General features: G+C 40.4%; 3 protein-coding genes across 3 annotated transcripts; 1 reads left to right on the plus strand and 2 right to left on the minus strand.

Annotated features, from left to right (window-relative positions):
* Positions 1 to 89: 89 nt before the first annotated feature.
* On the minus strand, positions 90 to 13,201 carry LOC119719960 (phospholipid phosphatase 5-like). The gene is made up of 8 exons (XM_038189445.1): positions 13,111 to 13,201; positions 11,892 to 12,067; positions 10,389 to 10,494; positions 8,875 to 8,962; positions 6,992 to 7,055; positions 5,204 to 5,328; positions 2,419 to 2,589; positions 90 to 1,384 (listed from the first exon to the last, which is right to left on the minus strand). Exons 2-8 carry the CDS (start codon positions 11,975 to 11,977, stop codon positions 1,164 to 1,166), a joined length of 861 nt encoding a protein of 286 aa, XP_038045373.1. The 5' UTR covers positions 11,978 to 12,067; positions 13,111 to 13,201; the 3' UTR covers positions 90 to 1,163.
* A 102-nt stretch (positions 13,202 to 13,303) lies between these two features.
* Positions 13,304 to 16,075, plus strand: LOC119719959 (protein ADP-ribosylarginine hydrolase-like). The gene is made up of 2 exons (XM_038189444.1): positions 13,304 to 14,291; positions 15,531 to 16,075. The coding sequence occupies exons 1-2, from the start codon at positions 13,432 to 13,434 to the stop codon at positions 15,742 to 15,744; spliced, it is 1,074 nt and encodes a 357-aa protein (XP_038045372.1). The 5' UTR covers positions 13,304 to 13,431; the 3' UTR covers positions 15,745 to 16,075.
* A 72-nt stretch (positions 16,076 to 16,147) lies between these two features.
* LOC119719961 lies at positions 16,148 to 23,060 on the minus strand. Its single transcript, XM_038189446.1, has 4 exons — positions 22,164 to 23,060; positions 19,212 to 19,467; positions 17,813 to 17,907; positions 16,148 to 16,690 (listed from the first exon to the last, which is right to left on the minus strand). Exons 2-4 carry the CDS (start codon positions 19,306 to 19,308, stop codon positions 16,304 to 16,306), a joined length of 579 nt encoding a protein of 192 aa, XP_038045374.1. The 5' UTR covers positions 19,309 to 19,467; positions 22,164 to 23,060; the 3' UTR covers positions 16,148 to 16,303.
* Between the last annotated feature and the right edge of the window lie 398 nt (positions 23,061 to 23,458).

Consider the following 23,458-nt stretch of genomic DNA (forward strand, 5'->3'; position numbering starts at 1 on the left):
TGGGCTTGCCTCGTCTTGTTTTTGTAGTAAAAGGGCAGCACTCTTTTTACTTTATTTATTCACTCCATTTCTTCACCCAGGGTTTGCCCAAACAGTTCAAAACTGGTTTCCATTGAGGCCCGGCAAACTATGGTATCAGATGATCATGCACAAACCTTGACCAAACTTAAGTTGTACAGTATGTGTCATTGAGAACAGTGCATACACAGGGTACTTTTAGGGAGCCAATTTACGATACTGTTCCTCCCTATTTATGCTCACAATAAAATACAGCACGGACAGTGGGCTGTTTGGTTAGCTGTTATGGTGTTACCATAAATAACTATCTAAAAATGGACTGTTTGCTCTCCCTGCAGCTGAGAGCTTAACCAGTTTACATGTACTAGTGTAGTACTCACTCCAACAGATTTCAACAAAACATGCAGTTGGATTTTGAAGGGTTGGGCTAGTTAGGGTTCTTAACAATTTTTGTTCTATAATCGGCGTCTGTAACCCACTGATAAAAAAATGCTGTTTATTTGGGGTTTCCATTGCACACAATCAGATCCACCCTGTGAATAAACTGGTTCCCGATCCCTTCATTATCATTTCTAAAAGAAGTGGGAACCAGTATATCTATGAAAACACAATTAATGTCTGGCCCCAATGTAATTCAAACTATTTACTCCATAATTACGTGAAAAAACACACTTTTTGTTGGTCAATGTCTCATTCAATAGTGCATAACTTGTGTATAGTTAGAATTACCTACCTGAAGTTAAGATCAATATTTCACAGTATTCAGGCTGCATTTAGATTTGTACTTTTACCATAATGAATTTTAAGGGGCAGGAACTGGGGGGGGGGGGGTGAAACTTGTAAAATAGCACAAAAAGTGCATCTTTTAAAGACGTTAAATCCTACTTCAAGTTTAGAGTAATATTTAACAGTATTCAGGCCGCATTTAAGTTTGTACTTTCACCATAACAAATTAGTAAATGTAATCTTGTTGAATTTGGCATGATTAAGGCTAAGGTTTTTAAGTAAGTCAATTTGTAATTTGGCACTGTGCAGCGAAACGGACTCTTCACCTAATAAACTGAATCAAAGTGATCTGATTCAGAGCCTTTGCCTTGAGTTTTTTGGTTAATATTTGTACTGATGTTTAGCTGTCATACCTAATGTCAGACTTGCTTTACCGATGCGTCTGGATTTCTGGGTGCCGTGGATATAACCCCATTGAGTTCGTACTCGGATTGTGGTGAGTCGGCGAACGGCGGAAGAGGCGCGTAAGGCGTCAGGGACGCATAGCACCTGTCGCAGTTGGCGTGGGCAATGGGCGGATAGTGCTGACGGTAGCACATAAACGCGACGCTAAAACCGAGCAGAGAGCCAATCAGAACATCTGCAGAGAAGAAAAACAGCCTCTGATTGGTCAACGTTTCCGAGACAGAGGTTTTGTAAGAGAAGCGACAAAATGCACTTGCCTCTTCTTCGGGAATATGCTGGGTGGAGTTGAGGGGTGTTGCCCCCCCCCCAACCCCCATCAACAAGAATAAAAGAGTGAACATAAAAAGGGGGGAGTGACAACTCTGATACCCTTTACCTAATTAACTTAGGAACTTTCAAACTGTCCAAAGTCTCCATGTTGTGCCCGGGTTCAACACGAAGATCTCGGTAACCCCTTCCATACTAGCAAGAAACAAGTCTGGCACTCTACATGCATAAAATCCAACCATGATCAGAACCAGCGTTGAGAGGCTCCACCTAGGTAGAAAATGTAAAACCTACATCTGACCCGTGTACACCCCAGTGAAGTGTGAACGGTATGCCTTGTCTACCCGTGTTCGACAGGACCCAGTTCCACTAAGGCCAAAGAAAAAAGTCTCCGGTTTCTGGTCTGTGCGCGCCCCCATAGCCATGCGCATCGGCAAAATTAAAAAAAAAAAATTCAAATTAAGATGATGTCTCAAAACTGCCAAACTCACTGGTTTGACTGGAATCCTGCTACTGCACAATTTTAACGTGTTTGTAGATGGGGTTACGATCGAGTATAAGCTTTATGTGGCCTCTCTGGGCTCCAATACATTTTGCACTAAATTTCGTCGGGCACCATTTGCAGACAGTGTTGTAATTTTGTAATTTGTGCGTCTGGAAGCCAGACTGAGGGAGCAATGGTTGTGTATCTGCAACCTGTAAACGCTTTTTAATTATGATTAGCGCAATATGTAAGGGAGCAGACTAATGACCAGCCTGGTAGCACATGCACGATGTTGATGTCGCTGTATGGTCTGACGTTACCTTTTACAAACATCAGCTGACGTTTGAAAAAAAAAAGTAGGGGAAAAAAAAAAAAACCCGTTGCCGCACCACTTTTGGGGCAAGCTCCATACCGGAAACCGGAGACTTTTTTTTGGCCTAACAGTGGCCCTTTCTTACCTTGCCAGTGATGGTGGTAGTCGGCCGTTCTTGACAAGGCGATCAGCGTGGCTGCCAGCATCGGCGTCCCGGCCAGGCACAACCTCCAGGAGCTCCCTCGTCCCTGGGACTCGAAGCAACGGAGCTTGCCAGCGAGGTAAAGGGCCGTGAAACCCAGTCCCGCAAAGGCAACTGGGAATTTGGAAAGGAAAAAGTGTACGAGATTTATAATCAAGGTATTCAGCTACTTTCTTTCCGCCCACTTTTTGACTTTGGAATTTCTCACTGAGTCCGGGTGGGGTGGGGGTAGGGGGGTATTTACCAGTACCCTTTTGTACACCAGTGCCCTTTTTTTTCACCAGCGAACCCCCCAATATTTTGTAAAGAGTGCCCTTTTGTTTCTTAACACAGGTGCCCTTTTTGTTTTACTAACGGCTTTTTACGAGTGCCCTTTTAGTAATTTTGTGCGCAAGTCGGCAATTGTGCCGGCCAGAAAAGCACCACCGATAGTGCCCAGAATTGTCTGGTTTGAACAGCACCCCCAATAAGGAATTGGTACCTCCCCCCCCCCCCAACACTTTTTGATTTTACCGTGGCCAAGTGACCCGTGGAAAAAACTTTGTCTACTTTGCATCACGGATGGGTGAGTGCCCTTTTTTATGTCTCTCCCCCCCCCCCCCATAAAAATGACCTTGCTACGCCACTGTCCTGAATCTAACAGAAAATCAACAGCTACGGTACAACAAACAGTTGTTTGTTCAACTCTGACATCAAAATGACCTCAAAACACAATTTTCCCACTGTTGGAATTTAGCAATGAATAATACACATTACATATTATAGGAACTCTTTTTCCCCCCAAGGTTTTACAGAGAGGAAGCCTCAACTCTAGGCATGCCTGTCATACCTGGTCAAGGTGGAACGGAGGCCTCAAGTGGTAAACCCTGACATGCTTTAGTAAACTGACCAGGGATCATATTAGCTGGATAATTGCTTGTGAGCGTCAAGTGATGGAGGTATGAAATGTGACTGGCCCGTCTCCCCTGGTGATTCAGTAGGTGTTATGTAAGAGTTTCTGGTCAAGGCTGTTGCCTGTCATAACATAATCCATGGGGTCAGGTTTGGAAGTGCTCAGCCAGGGGCATAGTGAGGAGGATATGACAAGATGCCCCAAAACAAACTGGGCACATCAATAAACTAGAAAGCACTCAGAGAGCCCAAATTAACCTCAGCCAAGGATATCAATTCCCACCATATTGTCAGTACACCCCAAGGAAATACTCGCATAAATGGTGAAGAATCCTTTAAAAGAATCCTGGATCCAGACCCAGATCCGGATCACTTCCAAGATCTAATCAAATTGTTCTTGTACCAAGGACCACCCCTAAAAAGTTTTTCATGCAAATCCGTGAGTTTATCTTGTTATCAGACAAACCAACTAACCAACCAACCAACCAAAATCCGACAAAATCAACAAAAACCAACAAAATCCGATGAAAACATAACCTCCTAGGCGGAGGTAAAAATGGACCTTGCCTACATTTTATATTCCTTTTATCATGTCAATCGGAAAATCAACAAGCAACATCTCCCCTGTAGAAAATGTCTTTGCTATGTCCGTGTAAAGCCATCAAAATTAATATGAAATCTTTCCATTTCATGAAGAGCTTTGTAAAAAAAATGAGAAACTTTGGGCAAAAAATAAAAAAAAGAGGTGAAACTTCAGGTTCATTGAGGTGACTACAGAAAAGATTATACATAAATATTTTTCTACAGCTTCAAGCAGTTTTTTTCAGAACTGCACATTATAGGGAAACTGTCTTGAAATGATCATAGAAAGGAGAATGTTCATCACTACCCATTTTTTTTAAACAGACTCTTTTCTCTCAGAAGTTGACAACTAAACAAGTTCCTGAACATAGAGGGCGCCAGTCACAAAATAACACTCACTGACAAAAGATGCTGAATTGAGGAAATAAACTTTGACTGACAACTGAGGGGGCTGTTTAAGAAAAACACTTCCTCATGAAGAAAAGGCAGCTTGTAACACAAAAATCACATTGTGAGAGAAAGCTTAAAAAAGACTCTAGTTGTTTTACCTGATCAAGATCAACACATCACAATGTTGGAAATGAAAGCTTTTGGTTTTAGCTCATGGGCAAGTTCATTCAAGGCAGAAAAGTGAGCACAAATTTGTGACATCTTCGAAAGTATTCAAACTATTCACTAAATTTCGCTGCAAATGTTTCCAACTTGAAATACAGTTTGCATTCACGTTTGAACCAGCTGTAAAGCCTTCAGTCTGAGTATCACCCGTTATCCATGGAGCCAAGTCTCCTGTATAACGTCTGAAATGTCAAAGCATGCAGATTTACATGATCTCGCGCCTCAGCCAATCAGAGTCGACCTTACTAAATCGTGATGTCATTTCATTCCCAAAAAAAGGACTAAAGCTGTGATTGGTCAATTCGAATGCAGTGTTTTGTAATACAACAACAACCGGGCGCGTGTCATGTAACATAATACAGAGCGCGTGACACAGCCTTTGTTGTGTGTCTATAGGTTGTATTTTTTTATCCATGTCTATAAAGCAAAAACGGTGAATGACCGAAGACGCGATACAGAAAGCGCCCACTGATTTTTTTCAAAATCTAGACGTCAAGATGCGGTTGTCTTGCATAATTAATCAGCGAATCTACTCAAATGTTATAGACCACGGCGAGGTCTATTACATAGACTACTGTAAAGTGAGGATGTTTGAATAGCGTATGCAAATTATAAATAAAAAAGTTAAAAGTAAACTCACAGGAGGAGTGACCACTCGGGAAACTTTTCCTTCCTTCTGTGATGACGTCAGGTTTGCCAGTGCACTTCATGTCAAGGGTGTTCTTACCGTCGGGGAAACAACGCCAGAAAAAGTCTGGTCTCGGCCTATGGAACAAAAACATTTATCAATGACAACAATGGATAGTATCTACATAATTTATTAAAGGGAAATACGGCCTGGAATACACCCAATTGGGCTACAAAATGCAGTTTAAACGAAATGATATTAAATGGAAAGAGTAGAAAAAGTAGAATAAAAACGTCCACACAACCATCCTTTAAAAACTGGGCGTTTTTGTGTCATTCTTGCGAGAACCACGCTAGAACGAATTTCGGGGGTCACAATTTTGTCCCGAAAAATCGAGCTGTTCAGTGCTAGTTGTGATTCCAGCCGCACAATGGTTGCCTTCTGCGGACGTGTAAGAAACAACCTTTGTGTATTGGTGCTGTGTGTAATTTATGTGACACACACAACTGTATTGTACATTGAATGAAAACGACAGGAAAAACATATGCGTACTCCGTTGTTTCCAATGTAAACTAGCTTTTTTTTCATTTCTCTGGAACAGTAAGACATTAAGTTAGTTTTCTTTCAAATAGACCTTTTAAAATGTATAAGTAAACAATCCAAAACATGAAATTTTCTGGGATTTAGGCCGTAACGCCCCTATAGTAACCAGAAATGGAACTTATGAGCAAATAAAATAAATGTAGGAACATACCAAATATTCGATCATCAACTGAATGTTCGAATAACTTTTTGTTGGCTTGCATATTCAAAACAAAAAACTACACACATACACACACGATTGTGATGTTATTTGATCGTAAAGTTGCACCGCTTTATTGTCAGATGCCACTTTTTGTCGATGGTTAACTTTTTGTGTCGACATCTGTTAAGTGTTCCCATCCTTTTAGCAGGTTAAAGGTAAGATACAACATTTGCAAACATCACAAAACAAAATGATCAAATTATCGCGAAATACCTTACTGGATTGTTAGGGAATGACTGTCTAAAGCATCCTGTAAAATCGTGGCTCCTGGTGTGCTGACATTTTCAAGAAAAACGGTATTTTTCCAACGCTGGTCGGCCGACCAGTGTTGGAGAAAACTGGCTAATTTTCAAAAATTGCTCCGAATTTTTCATAATTAGTTATTCCGCATTTTCTTTGCAATTGATTACACACCTGTGAAGAGGTACAAGTCTGCTAGACTGATTCTCTGACCTTACAATTCCCCAAAGTCTATTAATTGCTCCGTTTCATCTTAAGTGGGGTCAGGGAACCAGACTGCAAGAACATGATTGGTTTTCTTAGTTTTTCCAGCGTCTACAAGCCCAAATCGTGAAACCAGTCATTTTAACAATATTTGCTATAACATACTAATCCTCCAAATCCATTTATTTCTGAAAATTGCAGCAAAAGCAAATGTTGTACATTCCCTTTAAAGCCCTTGACAGTTATAACACACTTACTGCAAATCACTCCAGCTGCCCATATCGATCGCCGCACGCACATATTAACTGGCGCACTCTTGCGTGCAACTTTTAACCAGCGCGGCATGCAGTTGAAGCTGGCAGTTTCCAATATCCAAATATTCGGTCAAACGCAGTTTTGAGTAATTGAATACTAAATTATTCGAAAATGGACAGCCCTAAATAAATGTATACTGGTTAATTAGAAAAAAATAGCAAAATTTTCACAACAAATTTTCGTGAATATCCATGTCAGAATTGAACATTGATTTGAATGGAGACAAATATGCTTACCGTCCAACAGTTAATTTGATAGAATTAGTGACCACGCCATTCAGAGCCAGGGCTAACGTAACAGCTGCAATACAATCAATGGAAAGAAAGATCAATAGGGATTTTCAGATATGATTATACAGCAATTAAAAACAAAACGTTTCACGGTGGTATTTTTTAGTCTGTTTGTAGGACAGAACACACAGTCAGTGGGGGGGGGGGGGGGGGGGGTGGGTTAGTGGGGGGGTTCATGGAAGGAGCTTTTTAGTTTGCCCCCTTCCAGAAAATGAAGCCAGCCTAGGTGTCCCCTGGGGCACTTCGAGAACAGGATTGTGTATTCAAGTTGACCTTAGGATAACATTGAGTGCCCTCTTAACTCTTCCTGCAGTTACAATTCGGGCGATTCACAATGCAGTGCGCCACCAAGAGTTTGTCACGGAGAGTTCATTTTTCCCAGTGCATTGTGGGAGATGGTCGACAAATTCGCAGCGCGGGACATTTGAAATTGACAGTTTTTTCGGCCAGAAAGTTCGTAAGCGTACGATTCGAGTATCTGTTTGCCCTTTTCTTTTGTTTTATCACAATGGAGTTTTTTTGTAAGGCGGCAAAACCCCTTGCCCCAATCTATAACAAATTAGCTCAAGTTTTCTACTGACACTCGTTCAAATGGGCCATGTTTTGTGTCGACCGTGACCTTGAAAAACGAACTCTCCGTGGCAAACCCTTGGTGGCGCACTGCATTGGGAATTGCTCGAATTACAAGCCATATCTGAGGTTCACCAACCTTTCACACAGGCCATATGAGCAAAATCCATGTTCCTTTGACCCAGAGAGCTGTCAAAATATGTACACAACCATTGGTGGGTCATTGGAGGGAGAGAAACAAGGCCAAGCCCCCCCCCCATCCCCCCCCCCCCCACCATAATTTTCAGGAAACTTTAATAAAACATTGGGTATCTCCCTCGCAAGCCAAGCCATCAGCTACCCATACCTTTTAGTTTTAATAATCTATAGGGCTCGTTCAATGACGGCCATTTCTGTAGGAGAAGTGCAACTGCGTATTTAAAGCAATCAAGCACGCATTGCTCAGAGTTGAAAATGTTCCAAACTCGCGCGCTTGTTGCTTGAAATGTGTTCGAAATACGACGCAGCCGATGCGCGTTATGCAAGTTGATGCTCAAAATGCCGATGCACGTGGATGGTCTGTAGGAAATGACGTCATGTGAACGAGACATATTAGTATACTGTAACTGTGACCACCAGATCAGCCTATACTGGTTGGGTTGTGTCTACATGTTGTATCTTAGTTTGGCTTGTTAAAAAAACACTTTCAGTTTTGTGTAAAAGAGAATATAAACGTTCATATTATTGGACATTGGGTCCTGGAACAGCCCAATTGGGCTACAAAACGCGCTTTGACAAGATGATGTTATTCGGAAAGAACATTTAAAAGTAGGATATAACCATCCACACAACTATCCTTTAAAAACTTGGCGTTTTTGTGTTATTCATGTATTATGCGTGCGAAAACGAATTTCGGGGTCCACTTTTGCGACCCCATAAATTCGAGCTGTTTGGATGCTAGTTGCGATTCCATTCGTAAAGTGTCCGCCTTTTGCGGACGTTGAAGAAACCATATTTGTTGCATTGGTGATTGGTCACCACTGTTCCCGAGACACACAACGTCTATATAGTACACTGCATGAGAACGACAACGAAAAACGTATTCGTACTCAGTCGTGTCCGATGTAAACAACCCGTTTTTTTTCGTCTTTTCTCAGAAAACGGTTAGACATTAGGTTGGTTTCCTTTCAACCAGATGTTTGAAATAGGCTAAGTAAACAATCCAAAACATGAAATTTTTGAGGATTTCAGGACCTAGTGCCCCTTTAAATGGCTCTTACCTAAAATAGCCTGCTGTGTGTCCTTTTTATCTGGTTTGAAAATCGCAAACATTGTGATGACTACAGCTGGCACAACGGAAATGATCGTCTGTCAGAAATAAGGGAAAAAAACCTGATTATTAACCATAAATCCCTAGCGTCTTTTACTAGGAACTGGACCAATTCCATCAAAATCCATCAATCACTGTTCGTCCAATACAAAACTGTACATGACAGAATGGAATCCACCACTGACGCACTGGTTGACATTCATGGACTTGCTACACATGGCTTTTATCACAATTGCAGTACAGGAAGCTAGGCAAAATAAAACGGATACCCCTAGCACTGCTTCAGGCCATTAGGCCCAAGTCCATCATACTCCATCAGTATTTAGTCACACCAGGCCTTCTGGACCAAGTCCCCCAAAATCCACCTAAATTGGGGAATGGATTTGATGGAGTTTGGGTGGTTAGGGTTAAAAATATGGTTGCCTGTAACTATTTAAAAACAAAAATATCAAAATTCTTCACTTTAAATTCATGGACACTGTTTGCATATCAAAACCAAAACATCAACCATTTAATCATATGGTGGGCAACTTAATAGTCATTGAAGCTTCAAAGTACAACGTCTTCAGAAGATTGTACAATGGTAGTACGCTTCTGATAAAACATTTTGCATAGAGTTTTGTGGCTAGTTCAAAGTAATCTGAAGCTGCATTCGCATTGTAAAATGTTATCATGATTCCATTGAGGCTATTCTTTTCCGTGCATCAGCATTGGATTAATTTCGGCCAACGGAAAAGTCAGTTGTTAAACATTATCATACTGTACTCTCTCGGAATATTATGAGGGCGCCCTGCGGCTGCGGTACAGTATGCAGCCTGCCTACAGTGAATGGCACGCGTGTGAATTACTGAGGTCAGTATTGGTGACCCACACATAAGTCACATGATCACACTGTAAGTTTTGCATAGTAGTGGCTGTCCGCATGGGACTTTTCAGTGATGTAAAACTAACAATGCAATTCTTCTGCCACCCATTTGGCCCCATAAAAGTGAGCTGAGCATAAAACTTAGTCGACAGTGGACAGTTGACAATGTGAGAAGTTTACCAGCCGTCCGCACTGGACTTGATTTGGTTAAGTTCACAACTGTCTCCATAAGTTTTACCCCCAAAGATCCAAGACTTACGATTAGCTTAAACCCTGCCAAAACGTCTTAGCCTTGTGACCATTAGATCTCTCTCATAGGACGCCATCTTCTTAGGAAAATTACAACTGTGCGCACAGTGTGAAAAATTATCTAAACACGCACGCGTGTTGTTTGAAATTTCTGTGAAATATGACACAGCCGATGCGCGTCACGCACATTGGACGCCCAAAATGCTGATGCACGTGGCAATCTGTAGGAAGTGACGTCATTTGAGAGAGACCTATTGCTGATCTGGAAAAGATCTTGAAAATTATTTATGCCGAGAAATATGACCCCTGCCATCACAATCAAAGCTGGGCAGTCACTTTGAGAAACTTACAAAAAGTGTGCGTGTTGTTGTGTAGCTATTTGTGACTGGATTCCTGTACAACCACATCTCTTCTGGCTGAATGACGCGATGAAATGGTTCCATCTCCTCCGTAACCCTGCAGAGATTTGTAAAAACAAAAAAAATGACGTCCAAAATGCTCAGGAACACAACACAAACATTTGATTTAGCTTAGGGAAAGTAAAACGATTCATCATCAATTCTTGTGCAGTTTATTCGACGAAATCAACTTTGATGGAAATTCTGGTTTTAGATTTTGTCCCTCACTTTTTTTTCATGCTTGGATTGTACAGCCGCCACATGACATAATACCGAACAGTCTAAGAGGTTTTTACTCCACAAACAACGGACACGAAAATAAGTGGCATATTTCATGTATTTAGACACGCTTTAATTCACAATCACAATTGCTAACAAAACGTCATCGTGTCGATATTTTTGTACATGTAGTTGACTAGACAGACATCAACTGTATATTCTTTTTTGCCCTACATGAGAGTCCCAAAACTTAGGTATTGAAAACATGCAATACAAGAAAAAAGACTGGCACCTGAAACAACCAGTCCAACAACCCTTCAGTACTGCATAAAACAACCATGCCAGAAAAACCCATCTGGAATGTCTGGTACTGGTCTCTTTTTCTACACATTTCTTCATAGTCAGCCATCAGACTAACGAAGACGTCAGTCTTTTCAAACAGTTGGACCATGGTTGGACATGTGCCAGTCTAGTCTTTGGCCTCAAATTGATATCAATTGACTTCCATCTCATGTGCAAAATAGTGAAGAAATATCTCCTTTAAAGGGAATGTACATCATTGGCTTTTGCTGTAATTTTCAGAAATGAACTATTTGAGGGGTTAGTATGATTGATCAAATATTGTTACACTGACATTTTTTAAGTTTTGTGTTCGAAAAGGTTGGAAAAAACCAAGAAAAACAAAAATGTTCATGTAGTCTGGTTCTCTGACTCCACAAAAGATAAAATGAATCAATTTATAGATGATGGAAAATTGTAAGGCAAGGGAACCAGTCTAGCTAGCCAGCAGCCGTTCATGAACATGTAACCAATAGCAAACAAAATTTGGACTGAAAAAATGGTAAACTTGGAGCAGTAGTTGAAAAATAGTTAGGTTTTTCCAACGCTGGTCGGCCAACCACCGTTGGAAATGTATACAAAAATACCATTTTCTTGAAAATGACTTCACACCAGGTGCCATAATTTTACAAGATGCTTGAGACTGTCATTTACCAACATCCTAGTAAGGTATTTCGTAAAAACTTGGTAGTTTTATTTTTCGATGTTTGCAAATGTTGTATATTCCCTTTAAAAATTGAATTGAGTCTTCAAACTTGGTCGGTGAAATACCGAGGACCTTGTTTTAGCCTCATGAAAATGTTGGAGAATTGTGTCTGCTAAAGTTGGCCTGATTTTGTTTTACATGTTTTTCAGCACTCGATGTCCCTGTCTGGGTAAGGATACCCTTCTACTTACAGAAATATAGCAGAGAGCGCAATACGCATCAATATCTCAACCATCATGGTGACTGCCGACGGGTTGACTACACACCGCCAGGCCATCACTCAGTTATCGTCAGAGTCGATAAGTAGGGCCTAGACAATTTCTGGCGAAATAGGTAAACTTGTCACAGGAAATGTCTAGTGGATTTTCTGATGGAATTAAACATATGGAATCAAGTGAAAAGTTTAATAGGGTTGAACAGATTGATAAAATTGTTAAAGGCGTTGGTTTGACATTTCTGTAAGCTCTCTGTCGTCAGAACATATTTAGAGTATGTGTATTTCTTAATAACATTTTAAATACTATGTAAGAAATATAAAACATAAAAAGGCAACTATTCTATTTTCAAACAATACATTTGTGGAAGAATTATATGTTCTTTACATGCCAGTCTGGTGGATTTTACATGTCTATGGGGAAAATAAATATGTTCCCACAAAATATATCTCAATCTAACCCAATCGACTGGGGCTATTAAATCTCAATCCAATGTTTATCATTTTCAGTATCTGCAATGAGTAGCCCAATGACTAATTTAATTAATTATCATTTAAGTTCCAATGTACATATGGTCATGATGGTAAAAGTGTAGGCCCCCTAGTTTAGGACACCTCTTTTTTTACTAGTTCCATTTATAAAATAACTTTTGCAATTCCAAATTGACTTTTGCAGAATCAAGTAGACTTTTAATTAAGAATTAGATTATCGCTAGGTTTTAAAATTTTGCTCAGTACTTTGGGAGAAAATGTGACTTGTTTTTTTTTTACCTTTTTACTTTTACTTTAGCAGTTAAACTTGCACGTCTTCAAACTGTCAAACTTATTCAGTTAAATACTGGTACTTTGACATTATTATTAATAAACGATCAATGCTTGCTGTTGAACATTTGTGAACAATATCAGTGTCATGAAATTTAGTCCTAAATTAAAAAAGGATGGGTTCCGGAAATTCGGCACAAAACTATTCCTTTGCTCTGTGGGTATCGCTCCGTACACAAGCTTCAGTCACAGATTCATGACACATGCACACAGTCACTCGCACTGCACTGATTTTACTGTCTTGATTATAATTTCCGTTTGTGTACTACGTATGTCTCCTTAAATTTCGCCTTTATATCGATACATACAATACATTTTGGACTATGAATATGAATATTACAGTATTTGAATAAATATACAGTTGGCCTACTTACAATTTGGAAGAAAACAGACAGAAAATCTTCCACCGGTCCGTCGTTGACAGCTGCCCACGTTTCACATGCCGCTGGTTCGCCTACGTCAACATACTGCAGTGGTCGATGTATTTCGAGAACCAGCGACAAATTCATTATCGTTTGACCCTTAACCCCACCTGCTGACGTTTCCATGTCATCAAGCAACGCTACTCAATTACGGTACATGTGCACCTGTCACCGTTAAGTTCGCCATGCAGTTCACCTGAGCTAACTTCAAAGCCAGTAACTTTTTTTTTTCAATCATGAAATTGTGCTAAAAACGAGTCTGCAAAGGTTAAAATGGTGACATTGCCTTCATTAGAAGCCTACCAAGCAGCGCTGATTTTGTCAGGCACGGGCGACGCACTGGGTCTGGGGTGCAAAAATGGAAGGTTATCCGGTGCCGAAGTCCAACAATCGATGTCTTCAATGGGCGGTGTTGACGCGATCGAAGTCAAGCCACCAAGATGGCCGGTGGGGCAAAACACCGTGCTGCATCTGGTGACGGCCGAGGCCCTGGCCACGGGCCGGACATCCGAGACACTGTGGCCGGAACTGGCCGCCCGGTACGTTGATTGCATGTCGGCGCGAATGATGGCCAACCGGCGGCCGAGCACGAGCCTCCTGCGTGCCACCGCCTTGCTGCGGCCGGCCGAGCCCCAGGGATGGGAGCTACCGTTCGATGACTCCTCCCGTACGGCCGTTGAGGCGTGCCCGGCTGTCCGGTCGGTCTGCATCGGACTTCGCTTCCACAAGCCCAGTCAGCTGGGCTCTCTGATCTCCACGGCCGTTGAGAGTGCCAGGATAACCCATCACCACCCGACGGCCTACCTCGGTGCCGTCACAGCGGCGCTGTTTACATCCTACGCAGCACAGCGCCGCGAGCCTCGGGAGTGGGCCGCCAGCCTCCTCGAGGTCATACCTGAGGTGCTAGGCTATGTCGTCTCGACCGGTCGGGACGTGGACGACAACCAGAGATCGTGGTGCTACTTCGGGGACATATGGAAGGAGTATGTCTCAATACGGGGCATATCGGACGGGGAAAGCGCGCCTAAGTTTCCCCGGAGGTACGGGCCGGATAGACGGGACGAATTGTATCGTCGCTTCGCAGGAAATGACATGGTTGCCGGAAGCTGCGGACATGATGCTCCGCTTATTGCGTAAGTGAATAGCATGGTCTGATATTCTCTACACTCTAAAAAAGCATTAGTCAGATTTGACTAGAAACCAGTTAAATTTGACTAGCCATTCCAGGGTCAGCTGGGTGCAACTGAAAATCAGTCAATCTGACTAAATTTTTGACTATTGACTATAGGAAAAATAGTTATGCAAATAACCGAAATTGGAGTCCAACCCAACTACTTTTTTTTCCTAGTCATAGTAGGCCTATGAAACTTTGTATGTTTAACTAAATTCCTAGTCAATTTTCAATAACTAGGAAAACCAGTCAATATTTTGACTAAGTTGTTTTTAGAGTGTAGTACTAACGAAAACATACTTCATAATTTCGCATTATAAGATTTTATCAAACTTTAAACTGTTTTACGCTATAGAGAAATAGTTCAATATTTCCCTATTGTTTTATCTGTGTTTTAGGACAAAACTGTTAATTTTGCCCCCTCCCAGTTAGTAACTCTTCAAAATAGAAAATACTTTCTGAAGAAAGGACACGAATATAGCTTTAAAAAATGCAAGGGTAGCGGGTCCATTGTGACACAATTGATTTTTTTCATAGAAAATTTATTTCATACTTAACTTTGCCAACAGCATTCAGGCCCAGATTCTAACAGTAAGTGCTTTTCCCATCAAAGATGTAATATCCGTGCTATTTGCGACTTGCGTCTTGAAAAAATATAGTTTTTCAATTTTGTTTTCAAAGTAGAAGTACAAAAGATAGATCTTAACTTTTGAATTAAGATACCGAACGAAAAGAAAGCAAATTAGGTATGAAATAATTACGTTACAAATTTTAAATGATTTGCGGCCGGAAAAGAATTCACAGTCTCCTACGTTACCGAAGGGCGGATCTTTTACAGCCGCAAAAAAAAATCGAAATAAAAGTCATTTTCTGCCGAATGCGAATGGCCAAAGTGGAATAATCAAAATAGTTATTATTCTTTACAAAAAAAACGAAAAGTCTGAAGAACTTTCCAAAGCATTAAAGAGCAACAACAGTTTCGAACTTTGCACACAGTCAAAATTAATACACGTAATACTGCAAAAGATTTAAATCTTCCTTTTATAAATATGTCTCAGATTATTTCTTAAGCATAATTATCTGCAGCTTCCAATGTTGTGTCCGGTCAAACTGAAGACGTTCTGTCTTTTCCAAAAGTCTTTTTCCAAAGTATATAAAGAATAGCCCTTAATTATTGAGTCATCTCTGTTTACGGTTTCAGATACGATGCCTTCTTGTGTTCCAACTCCTGGCAAGATCTTTGCGACCGGGCCATGTTGCACGGCGGCGAGGGCAGCTCCAGCGGGGCTATCGCGGCCGGCTGGTGGGGGCTGATGCACGGTCTGAGCGGCGTGCCGGCAGGCAACCACGCCCGGCTGGAGTTCCGCGACAGACTCGCGGAAGCCGGGACTAAACTCTTCTCCATGAGCTTCTAGTGTGTGCTATAAACAGTGTGAGCATTATGTCAAAAACAGTAAATATTCATGGTTAAGCCTAACAAAAATAATGTGACTGCGGTTTGGTTCAAGGTCCATATCATAATATTTTGAGATAGGGGTTCATTAAATTTGCAAGTCATTCATTTGGACTTTTGTGTGGACTTCGTCAAGTCGGCATGCTTCTCCTTTCTCAGTGAAATACGCTTGTCATCACTGGTCACTTTATTTCTGAGTAAATACCTTTACAATTTTGTTGATTACGAAATTACCGTCATGTTTGTACTCAGTGTTGCAGGAAAAGGAAAATATAAAAAGATGCCAGCAACAAGTTGCTCATTTGGACTGCTTCATAGATTTTCTTAATTCCACCATAAAAATAGAAGAGACTTCAACCGTACTAAGTTCCGCAGAAGTCTAAACAGTGTATTTGCGATAGAAGGGTTACATCCCGCAGTTGTCATAGTTTCTCGTTCTCATTCAAAGTTGATCCAGTTCATTTAAGTCGTATCAAATAAACGCCACTGTAGACCACCTAATGTGAATACATCGCCCGAGTTCACAAAGTAAACTGGTACTTTGAGGTGAGGGCGCCATCACGGAAACTCCCGACTTGATTTTTCTGGCGGGAATGCAGCACCATGACGACGGTAACCGTGACGATGTAGACGACGACCTCGAACGTGCCAAGCCCGACGAGGACCCGCCAGTCGCTGAACACTGTCCACTCAATCAGCCGGAACTGGTCTGGTGGCCTGACGTCTGCCAAATTCTCGGCAGTCAGCGTGTTCCTGCCGAACCTGTGGTCACGTGTGGCGTCGTTAGTGACGTCACCACTGTTGGTGTCCGTCTGTTGACCATCAGGGTTACTCTGCCGTGTTCCGTTCGATCTCGCGTTGCTGGAGTTTGCACAACCGCCATCGACTCGCTGATCCAAAGGCTGTACCTGTTACAAAACAATGTACAAAATGATAGATATGGCCATTCCAGCATAATCATTAATGAATATGCTAATAATGACATGAACTTACGTAACTTTTGCTGAGCATGTCTACACTATCACTCTATTTTCCCACTATAGAAGAGTGGGCGTGAAAATCGGACTCCTGTACCCTATTATTGGTTAAACTCTCTCACGTGACCAGTCACTCTCCTAATTATGGGCATGCGCAATACTACCAGTTCGTAGAATCCTCCACCGGCCTAATTTGATGGGCATGGCTATTTCGAAATTAATTTGCATATTCGTAATCTAACCAATCAAAAGTCAATTCATGTACATGCACATTGTATTGAAGTCAGGAATGATGATGAATTACTGTCAAAGTTTTGTTCGAATCGTCTCTTTTTTCACTTGAAAATAGACATTTTTTTAAAATGTCACTGACTTGTGATAACTTGATTCCAACCTTTTAATACGGGTAAAATGCCCGTGTTGTGATTATAAACCTGATCTGTAAATCCATGAAGATGAGGCCGGCTGGCTAAAGGGACCTGAAGACGATTAGTATGATGTGGTCTGGATCGTTCATAATAACTTCATATTAATGTGACCACCTTAAAGACACTTTCAAAATCCAAAGAATCCAAGACAGATGTATTGACAAATCAATTATTGCTCTTTGATGTGGGATATGACGTTTCGAACACCCGAGGGCGCATATAGCACCCTCGGCTTCACCCCGGGTGCTATGCACCCCTCGGGTGTTCAAAACGTCATATCCCGCATCTATAGCAGTCAACTAATTGTTAAATGTATAACGATTGAGAGAAAAAAAAATCACACAAAAAAATACATCAACCAATTAATTTGATATCGATCTCAGGATAAATATTCCTAAATATATTTATGTCTTCGCACACGACTTGTACTTGTGGATCCCAGTAGGGGGCTTAGGGTTGAAGCCCCGCCCTGAGTTTACTCGATTAGCCCCCTCTTGCCCATTATGTTTAATGAGTCGAATGTCTTGCTATGTAATGTTTAAAGGTCAGTCACCCTCCATCTGATTCATGGCTCCACCCCTATTTTTGGAGTGTTTCCAGGCTGAAAAATCCCTGATATACGTACACTTTCTTGAGGGACGGATGTTTCTCCAGATGGTGTTGTTTGAACTGCGTCCCATTGTTTGCTGTCGGTTGTTGAGTCCCCAGGTTGCCGCGTACCTGCGTGAATAATTATAGGATATCCCTGATCAAAAATTCTCAGCTTAACAGTGCATGCAGTTGAGTCTGTATGCATAAATTACTTTCAGTAGTGTTTTGTTAAATATTAAAGTTGTAATTATTAGCCCGCGCAGGCGACTTCATAAGTAACAAATTTTAATTACCATAACCCTGCCACCTGTTTTTATTTTAACCGCGGCAATTTACAATGCAGGGCGAGTAAAAAAAACCCAGAAAACCAAAATGGTCCGCCCTTATTTTTACAGAATTTCAGCATGTAGCGTTTTTTTTAGTCTAGAATATGATAGCCCAATTAATAGCTTTTTTTTTTAGTGAAAGAATCATTTAAATTGCTCATGTACTTTTCTAGTTATGGAATTTTTAACACAAACACCGTTTATTAACCTTGTCCACTGATCACATTTAAGGTACGTGATATTTTCAGCAGAAATGAAATCGTGTCGTATCCCGAAAATTATATCGGAATAATCACATAAGTCTCCGGGATAGCCAAGCAGAAGGCAGGGCCAGACTATAAACTCTTGACATTATAAAGCATGTTATTTTAACATTGGAAGCAGCAGGGTTTTATATAAATGTTATGATAAGTGCCAGTTATCATGGTCTGATGAGTCTAATGTGTTTTTTGATATGTGAATAATTTTCGTTTTGCTGAAATATCACTTACCTTTATTGTGATCCGTGGACAAGGTTGAAAAACGGTGTTTGTGTTCAGAATTCCATAACTGGAAAAGTGCTTGAGCGATTTGAATGATTCTTTCGCTAAAAGAAAGCTTATGAATTGGCCTGTCATATCCTAGGTCTTTTTTTCTCCACTTTCTCTCGGGTGATAACACACTGAGTACAGTATACAGTGTTTATACGTCGGTGAAGGGCAAAAAAACCTAATTTGATTTACATCACCCCGACGCAAAATTCCATCTTATGAATATCCTAGATCTGGAAAGCGCGCTACGTGCAGAAATTCTTTTAACATAATAGGAAGAACCATTTGGGTTTCCTAATTGTTATCTCACCCTGTAGGCCCCTATAATAAAGCCAAATTGTTATTATCTGCGGACCAGTTTTGGATACATGTTTCGTGAGATGTGTAAAAGGTAAGTCAGAATATCCGGCAAAATCCGTCAAAAGTATTGTTTTGGGTACCATTTTACTATTCATTACCTGCACAATTTGTAACATGTAGGAATGAAGAATACTGAACTCTCGCTTGTGTAAAATCAAGCAACCTGTTGTTAAAATGTTGATAAACCGTTGAATCGGTGATTATGTCTACCACTTACTTCTCGCGTCTGCAGTTCCAAGGAGCACTCCGGTATGGGATGCTACAGTCAACATTATCACGTACTGCATGAGTGTGTTCGCTGCCAGCAGCTGCATGGCTATCAGATGGTTCTGACCCTGCTCCGAGCCTCCAAGGGGGTGGGGCTTAACAGGAGAGCAGCGGAGGAGGCGGTGCCATCGTCAGGACTACAGCTGGCTCCATGGCATGTGATTGGTCGTTGCAGAAAAGACAGCTGTGGGTTGCTAATGCTGGCTCTGAGGGGAGATCAAATTCTTCGTGATTTTATTTCATATTTCAGTTAAAAAGGGAAAAAATCGAGACATCCCTGAAAAAAAACCATCCCGACATCTCAAAGCCATTCGAGACAAAACTGACCAAAAAAGAAATCTCGAGATTGATTGAATGTCACGTGTTCACCCAATGTAAAAAAAAAAAATGTGGAATCATTACATTAAAAAAATACACGCCATTGCAAGAATAAACGTCATCACAAATAGCTCACGACATCGCCCAAAAAATCACTTACTTGGGGAAGAACAGAGGTTTCACAAAAAAGTCACGACATCGCAAATTAACAACAAAAATCATTAACGGGACAACATCGAAAATAAAAAGGAATCACGCAGTTCAAAACTACAACAATCTCAACAAATAAGAACAAATAAAATTACCAAAAATAAGTAATTACAACAAACAATCAGACAAAAAAAGGCTAGGACATCGCGAAATAATTCCAAATTCACTCAGCGGTGCCCCTTTTTTCCAGCATTGTGCATCGCACGCACAAATTATGATGCCTATGGCAGTGAACGTGCGGTTGCTGGAAGCCAAAATGATGATAGATATAGTCATTCTGTTACATCCTGACAACATTAATAACTATTGTACACCAAGCGGCATAAATATAAAAACACCGCTGTGTCATATTCCCCGGGGTAAAATAGGCAGTGGTAAATCATTAAATAATTAATATGTTGCGCTCAATAGATCTTACGGTGCATTAGAACCTACGTGATTCTATGAAAAAGACACAACTTATCATTATCGAATCTGCTCAACAAAGCCTGCGGCAAGAGCATTCACTTATGAAGATATCCACTTACTGAGCTCAATGCTGAATCAATAGAAGATTGACTTTGACCCGACGATCTAAGAATTTTCACTCGCGCGATCGCTACGGTATAGCACAGCGCTATATAATGCTGTCTAGATACACAACGAATTGCGGGAACCGTATTTTACTGCTATTCTGTGAATTAAAAAAATGCTTTGTCAATAATTCATTTTTATGAGGTACTTCTATTTTTAGCACATGTGGGTCACATGCTGTGGAATATATTATGGAATTATAATAATGCTGTCTAGATACACAACGAATTGCGGGAACCGTATTTTACTGCTAATACTGTAAATTTAAAAAAAGAAATGCTTTGTCTATAATTCATTTTTATGAGGAACTTCAATTTTCAGCACATGTGGGTCACATGTTGTGGAATATATTATGGAATTATAATAAGAGATTACAGGCTTATATGATAAGGTATTTGGCATCTCGTCAAGTTTTATACGAATGCATTCCATCCACGAATAGAAAAAAATGCAAGCTGCGTGTGCCGAAAACAATATATATTAATTTGTTGTAAATGAGGGTAAGGCATCGCCCTACAACGCTGAAAAAAAGTCAATGAAATTTTATGACCGATTTTCATTTTTTTAAGATGAAAGTACAAAAAAATATACTAATTTTGTTGTGAATGACAGTAGGGCACCTAACAACGCTGGAAAAAAGTCATTGAAAATGTTATGATCGATTTTCAATTTAAAAAATAGATGAAATTTAAAGTACAACAAGAAATTGAAAATAATTATTTTTAAACATGCATTCTACCAGCAAATTTTAGAAAAAAACTGCAAGCTGCGTTAGCTGAAAACAATGCATTAATTTGTTGTGCGTGACGGTTAAGGCATCTCCTACCAACGCTAAAAACAAAAAATCTATTAACATTTTATACCGATTTTCAATTTAAAAATATATGAAAGTACAAAAAAGTAATAGAAATTGTATTTATGATTTTTAAGATGTGAAATACCTATTTTCGAATATCCAACGAAGCTGCACGGGGTGTCTTGTATATTAGTAATTCAGGATATTCTTAACGTAAATATTTAGATAATATATTCGTCAAAACCGCTGTCATAATGTTATGAGCATCGTGTAGACATACATTAAAATTTCATCAGCGAGGGCATTGGATGACTTCTGAGGGATCAGTGCCCCATTGCCATGACAACCCACGAGTCTTTAGCCCAGCTCCGTTGCTACATACACACTGTATATAACGGCCGTGGGCGCCAGAGTATTTGCAATTCGATTACGAATCGAGAATACAATGCGCAATCATCATACGAATGGCAGGATATGTACGAGCCACTGGATTATTCACGACATAGGCCGACATGGACTCATTCGTATCTTACAGGTATAACCGTTTTGGGAACATTTTGCAAAATATAATTGACGATTTTTTGTTTCCCCGAAGACAAAAATAAAATATACATAATTTATTTCAGCTTTTGATATGCTTATCTTGGTGGATTCCTGTTATTGAACAAAGTGTTGTACATATATTAGCATTATATTAAGTTAAGTCACTGTAGTTTTTAAATTGTTGCATTGGCATTATATTAATGTGTGACAAATGGAAAATAAAACAATAAAACAATAAACAATAATCATTTGGCAGAATAATTAAACGTAACAAAATGCTTAATACTAGGAATTGGAAGAAACAATAGATCGGGTTGGTGAATTGAAGCATTGGAAGAAAAAGGTCGACTGATGATCATTCTACCTAAATTGCTATTTAAGGCAATCATGTTACAGAAAACGAAATACACGGCAAATTAAAAGATAAGTATATAAATAAATGCATTTTGAAAAGGTACTTACCAATTTTGGTTGGGAAGAAACTATCTACCGTATTGGAGCGCCCAAAGCCGTGAATGAAGTCCCAATTTCCTTTTTAAACAATTGTTGAAAATGGGCTTGAACTGCATACTATACATTCCGTACTGGAAATTAACCCTAGTCTTCTTGTTTGCAGATGTATCTAATTTGGTTTCTGTTTGAATTGCAAATAACATTTGTTCACAATCCGTCGGCAGTTCAATATATGTAAAACCTGCCTCACACGAAGCGTGTGACTGCTAATGGTCGAGATGCGGCTCTGAATTTGCGACGTGTAGTTCGTTGCAAACGTACCTTTGTACCTTCTACAACGCCAGACTTTTTAGTATCAATGCGATGTAAGGAGTGAGTATCACCGACGGCAAACCATCAAGCATGCATGTCACGTTCGCACTTTTAGTCTGAGGCATTGGGGATTAAGTTGCAGTTATACAGTTAAACACTCCTTCACTATAACGTGTCGTAGGCCTATGCCCTTTCACAAAGTGTGGCTCGCTATTACCGAAAACACCAAATCTCCAGATACCAGTCTCTTCTCAAGGAACCAAAATACACCAAGCGTTTCACTCAGACCCAGGTACCAGTGGCGTTTCCTTGCATGCCGTGGTCCAAGCATAAACCACGATCATCAGAGACCGCGCCTGTATGACTCCACGGTATATATTACGACCAATAGCAGTTTACCGCGTCGTTGCAGAACACGCTTGTCGTATCCAAATGAGTGTATAATGCAATTTGACTGATATCGACTCCTCCACAGTTAGCATATGGTACCACATGGTAATTGGCCGAATGGTGGTCTACTGGCATTGGCTGGCGTTTTTCGAACGGCTTATAGCTTCTGGTGGCATAATCTACGGCATGATCACACTCACAAAAAACCCCAAACATCTGTCAGCCTGACCTGCATATTCAGAACAATCTCATGCCTGTATGTAATCTTGCGTATGCCCAGACTAATTAGCCCTACCGTGCCCTACTGCATGGTACTCATTAAATCGGGATCATTGTCTACAGTTAAAGAGGCTTTCGCCGCTAATTATCAACACGAGCTGTAATTATACCGAAGGTTAATTACTGCAGTTGGAACCCTGCCCTGCAGTTACAAATGTGAATATATTAGTCAGGCGACGTATGCATGGGCTGACGAATTCATTTAATTCGTACTTATAATAAAGTACAAACAGACAAGGGGTATTATAATAAGAAGTTTTGTTTGAACTTTCATGTGGAAAACGGAGGCAATGAATATTATCGCAGAGACAACATAAATATTG

The sequence above is a fragment of the Patiria miniata genome, unplaced genomic scaffold (genome assembly GCF_015706575.1).
Source record: "Patiria miniata isolate m_02_andy unplaced genomic scaffold, ASM1570657v1 HiC_scaffold_9, whole genome shotgun sequence".
NCBI lineage: Eukaryota > Metazoa > Echinodermata > Asteroidea > Valvatida > Asterinidae > Patiria > Patiria miniata.

Bases quoted from the DNA above. Each gene is read 5' to 3' on its own strand.
- LOC119719960 (XM_038189445.1), bottom strand. From the start codon at position 11,977: ATGGCCTGGCGGTGTGTAGTCAACCCGTCGGCAGTCACCATGATGGTT. The intron at 5,329-6,991 runs GTAAGCATATTT...TTTGTTCCATAG, and splicing joins ATCAAATTAACTGTTGGACG to GCCGAGACCAGACTTTTTCT. The intron at 2,590-5,203 runs GTGAGTTTACTT...CCAAATTCCCAG, and splicing joins CCCGAGTGGTCACTCCTCCT to TTGCCTTTGCGGGACTGGGT.
- LOC119719959 (XM_038189444.1), top strand. From the start codon at position 13,432: ATGGTGACATTGCCTTCATTAGAAGCCTACCAAGCAGCGCTGATTTTG. The intron at 14,292-15,530 runs GTAAGTGAATAG...TTACGGTTTCAG, and splicing joins CATGATGCTCCGCTTATTGC to ATACGATGCCTTCTTGTGTT.
- LOC119719961 (XM_038189446.1), bottom strand. From the start codon at position 19,308: ATGCAGCTGCTGGCAGCGAACACACTCATGCAGTACGTGATAATGTTG. The intron at 17,908-19,211 runs GTAAGTGGTAGA...TTATTCACGCAG, and splicing joins TGGAACTGCAGACGCGAGAA to GTACGCGGCAACCTGGGGAC. The intron at 16,691-17,812 runs GTACGTATATCA...GTTTTGTAACAG, and splicing joins CATCCGTCCCTCAAGAAAGT to GTACAGCCTTTGGATCAGCG.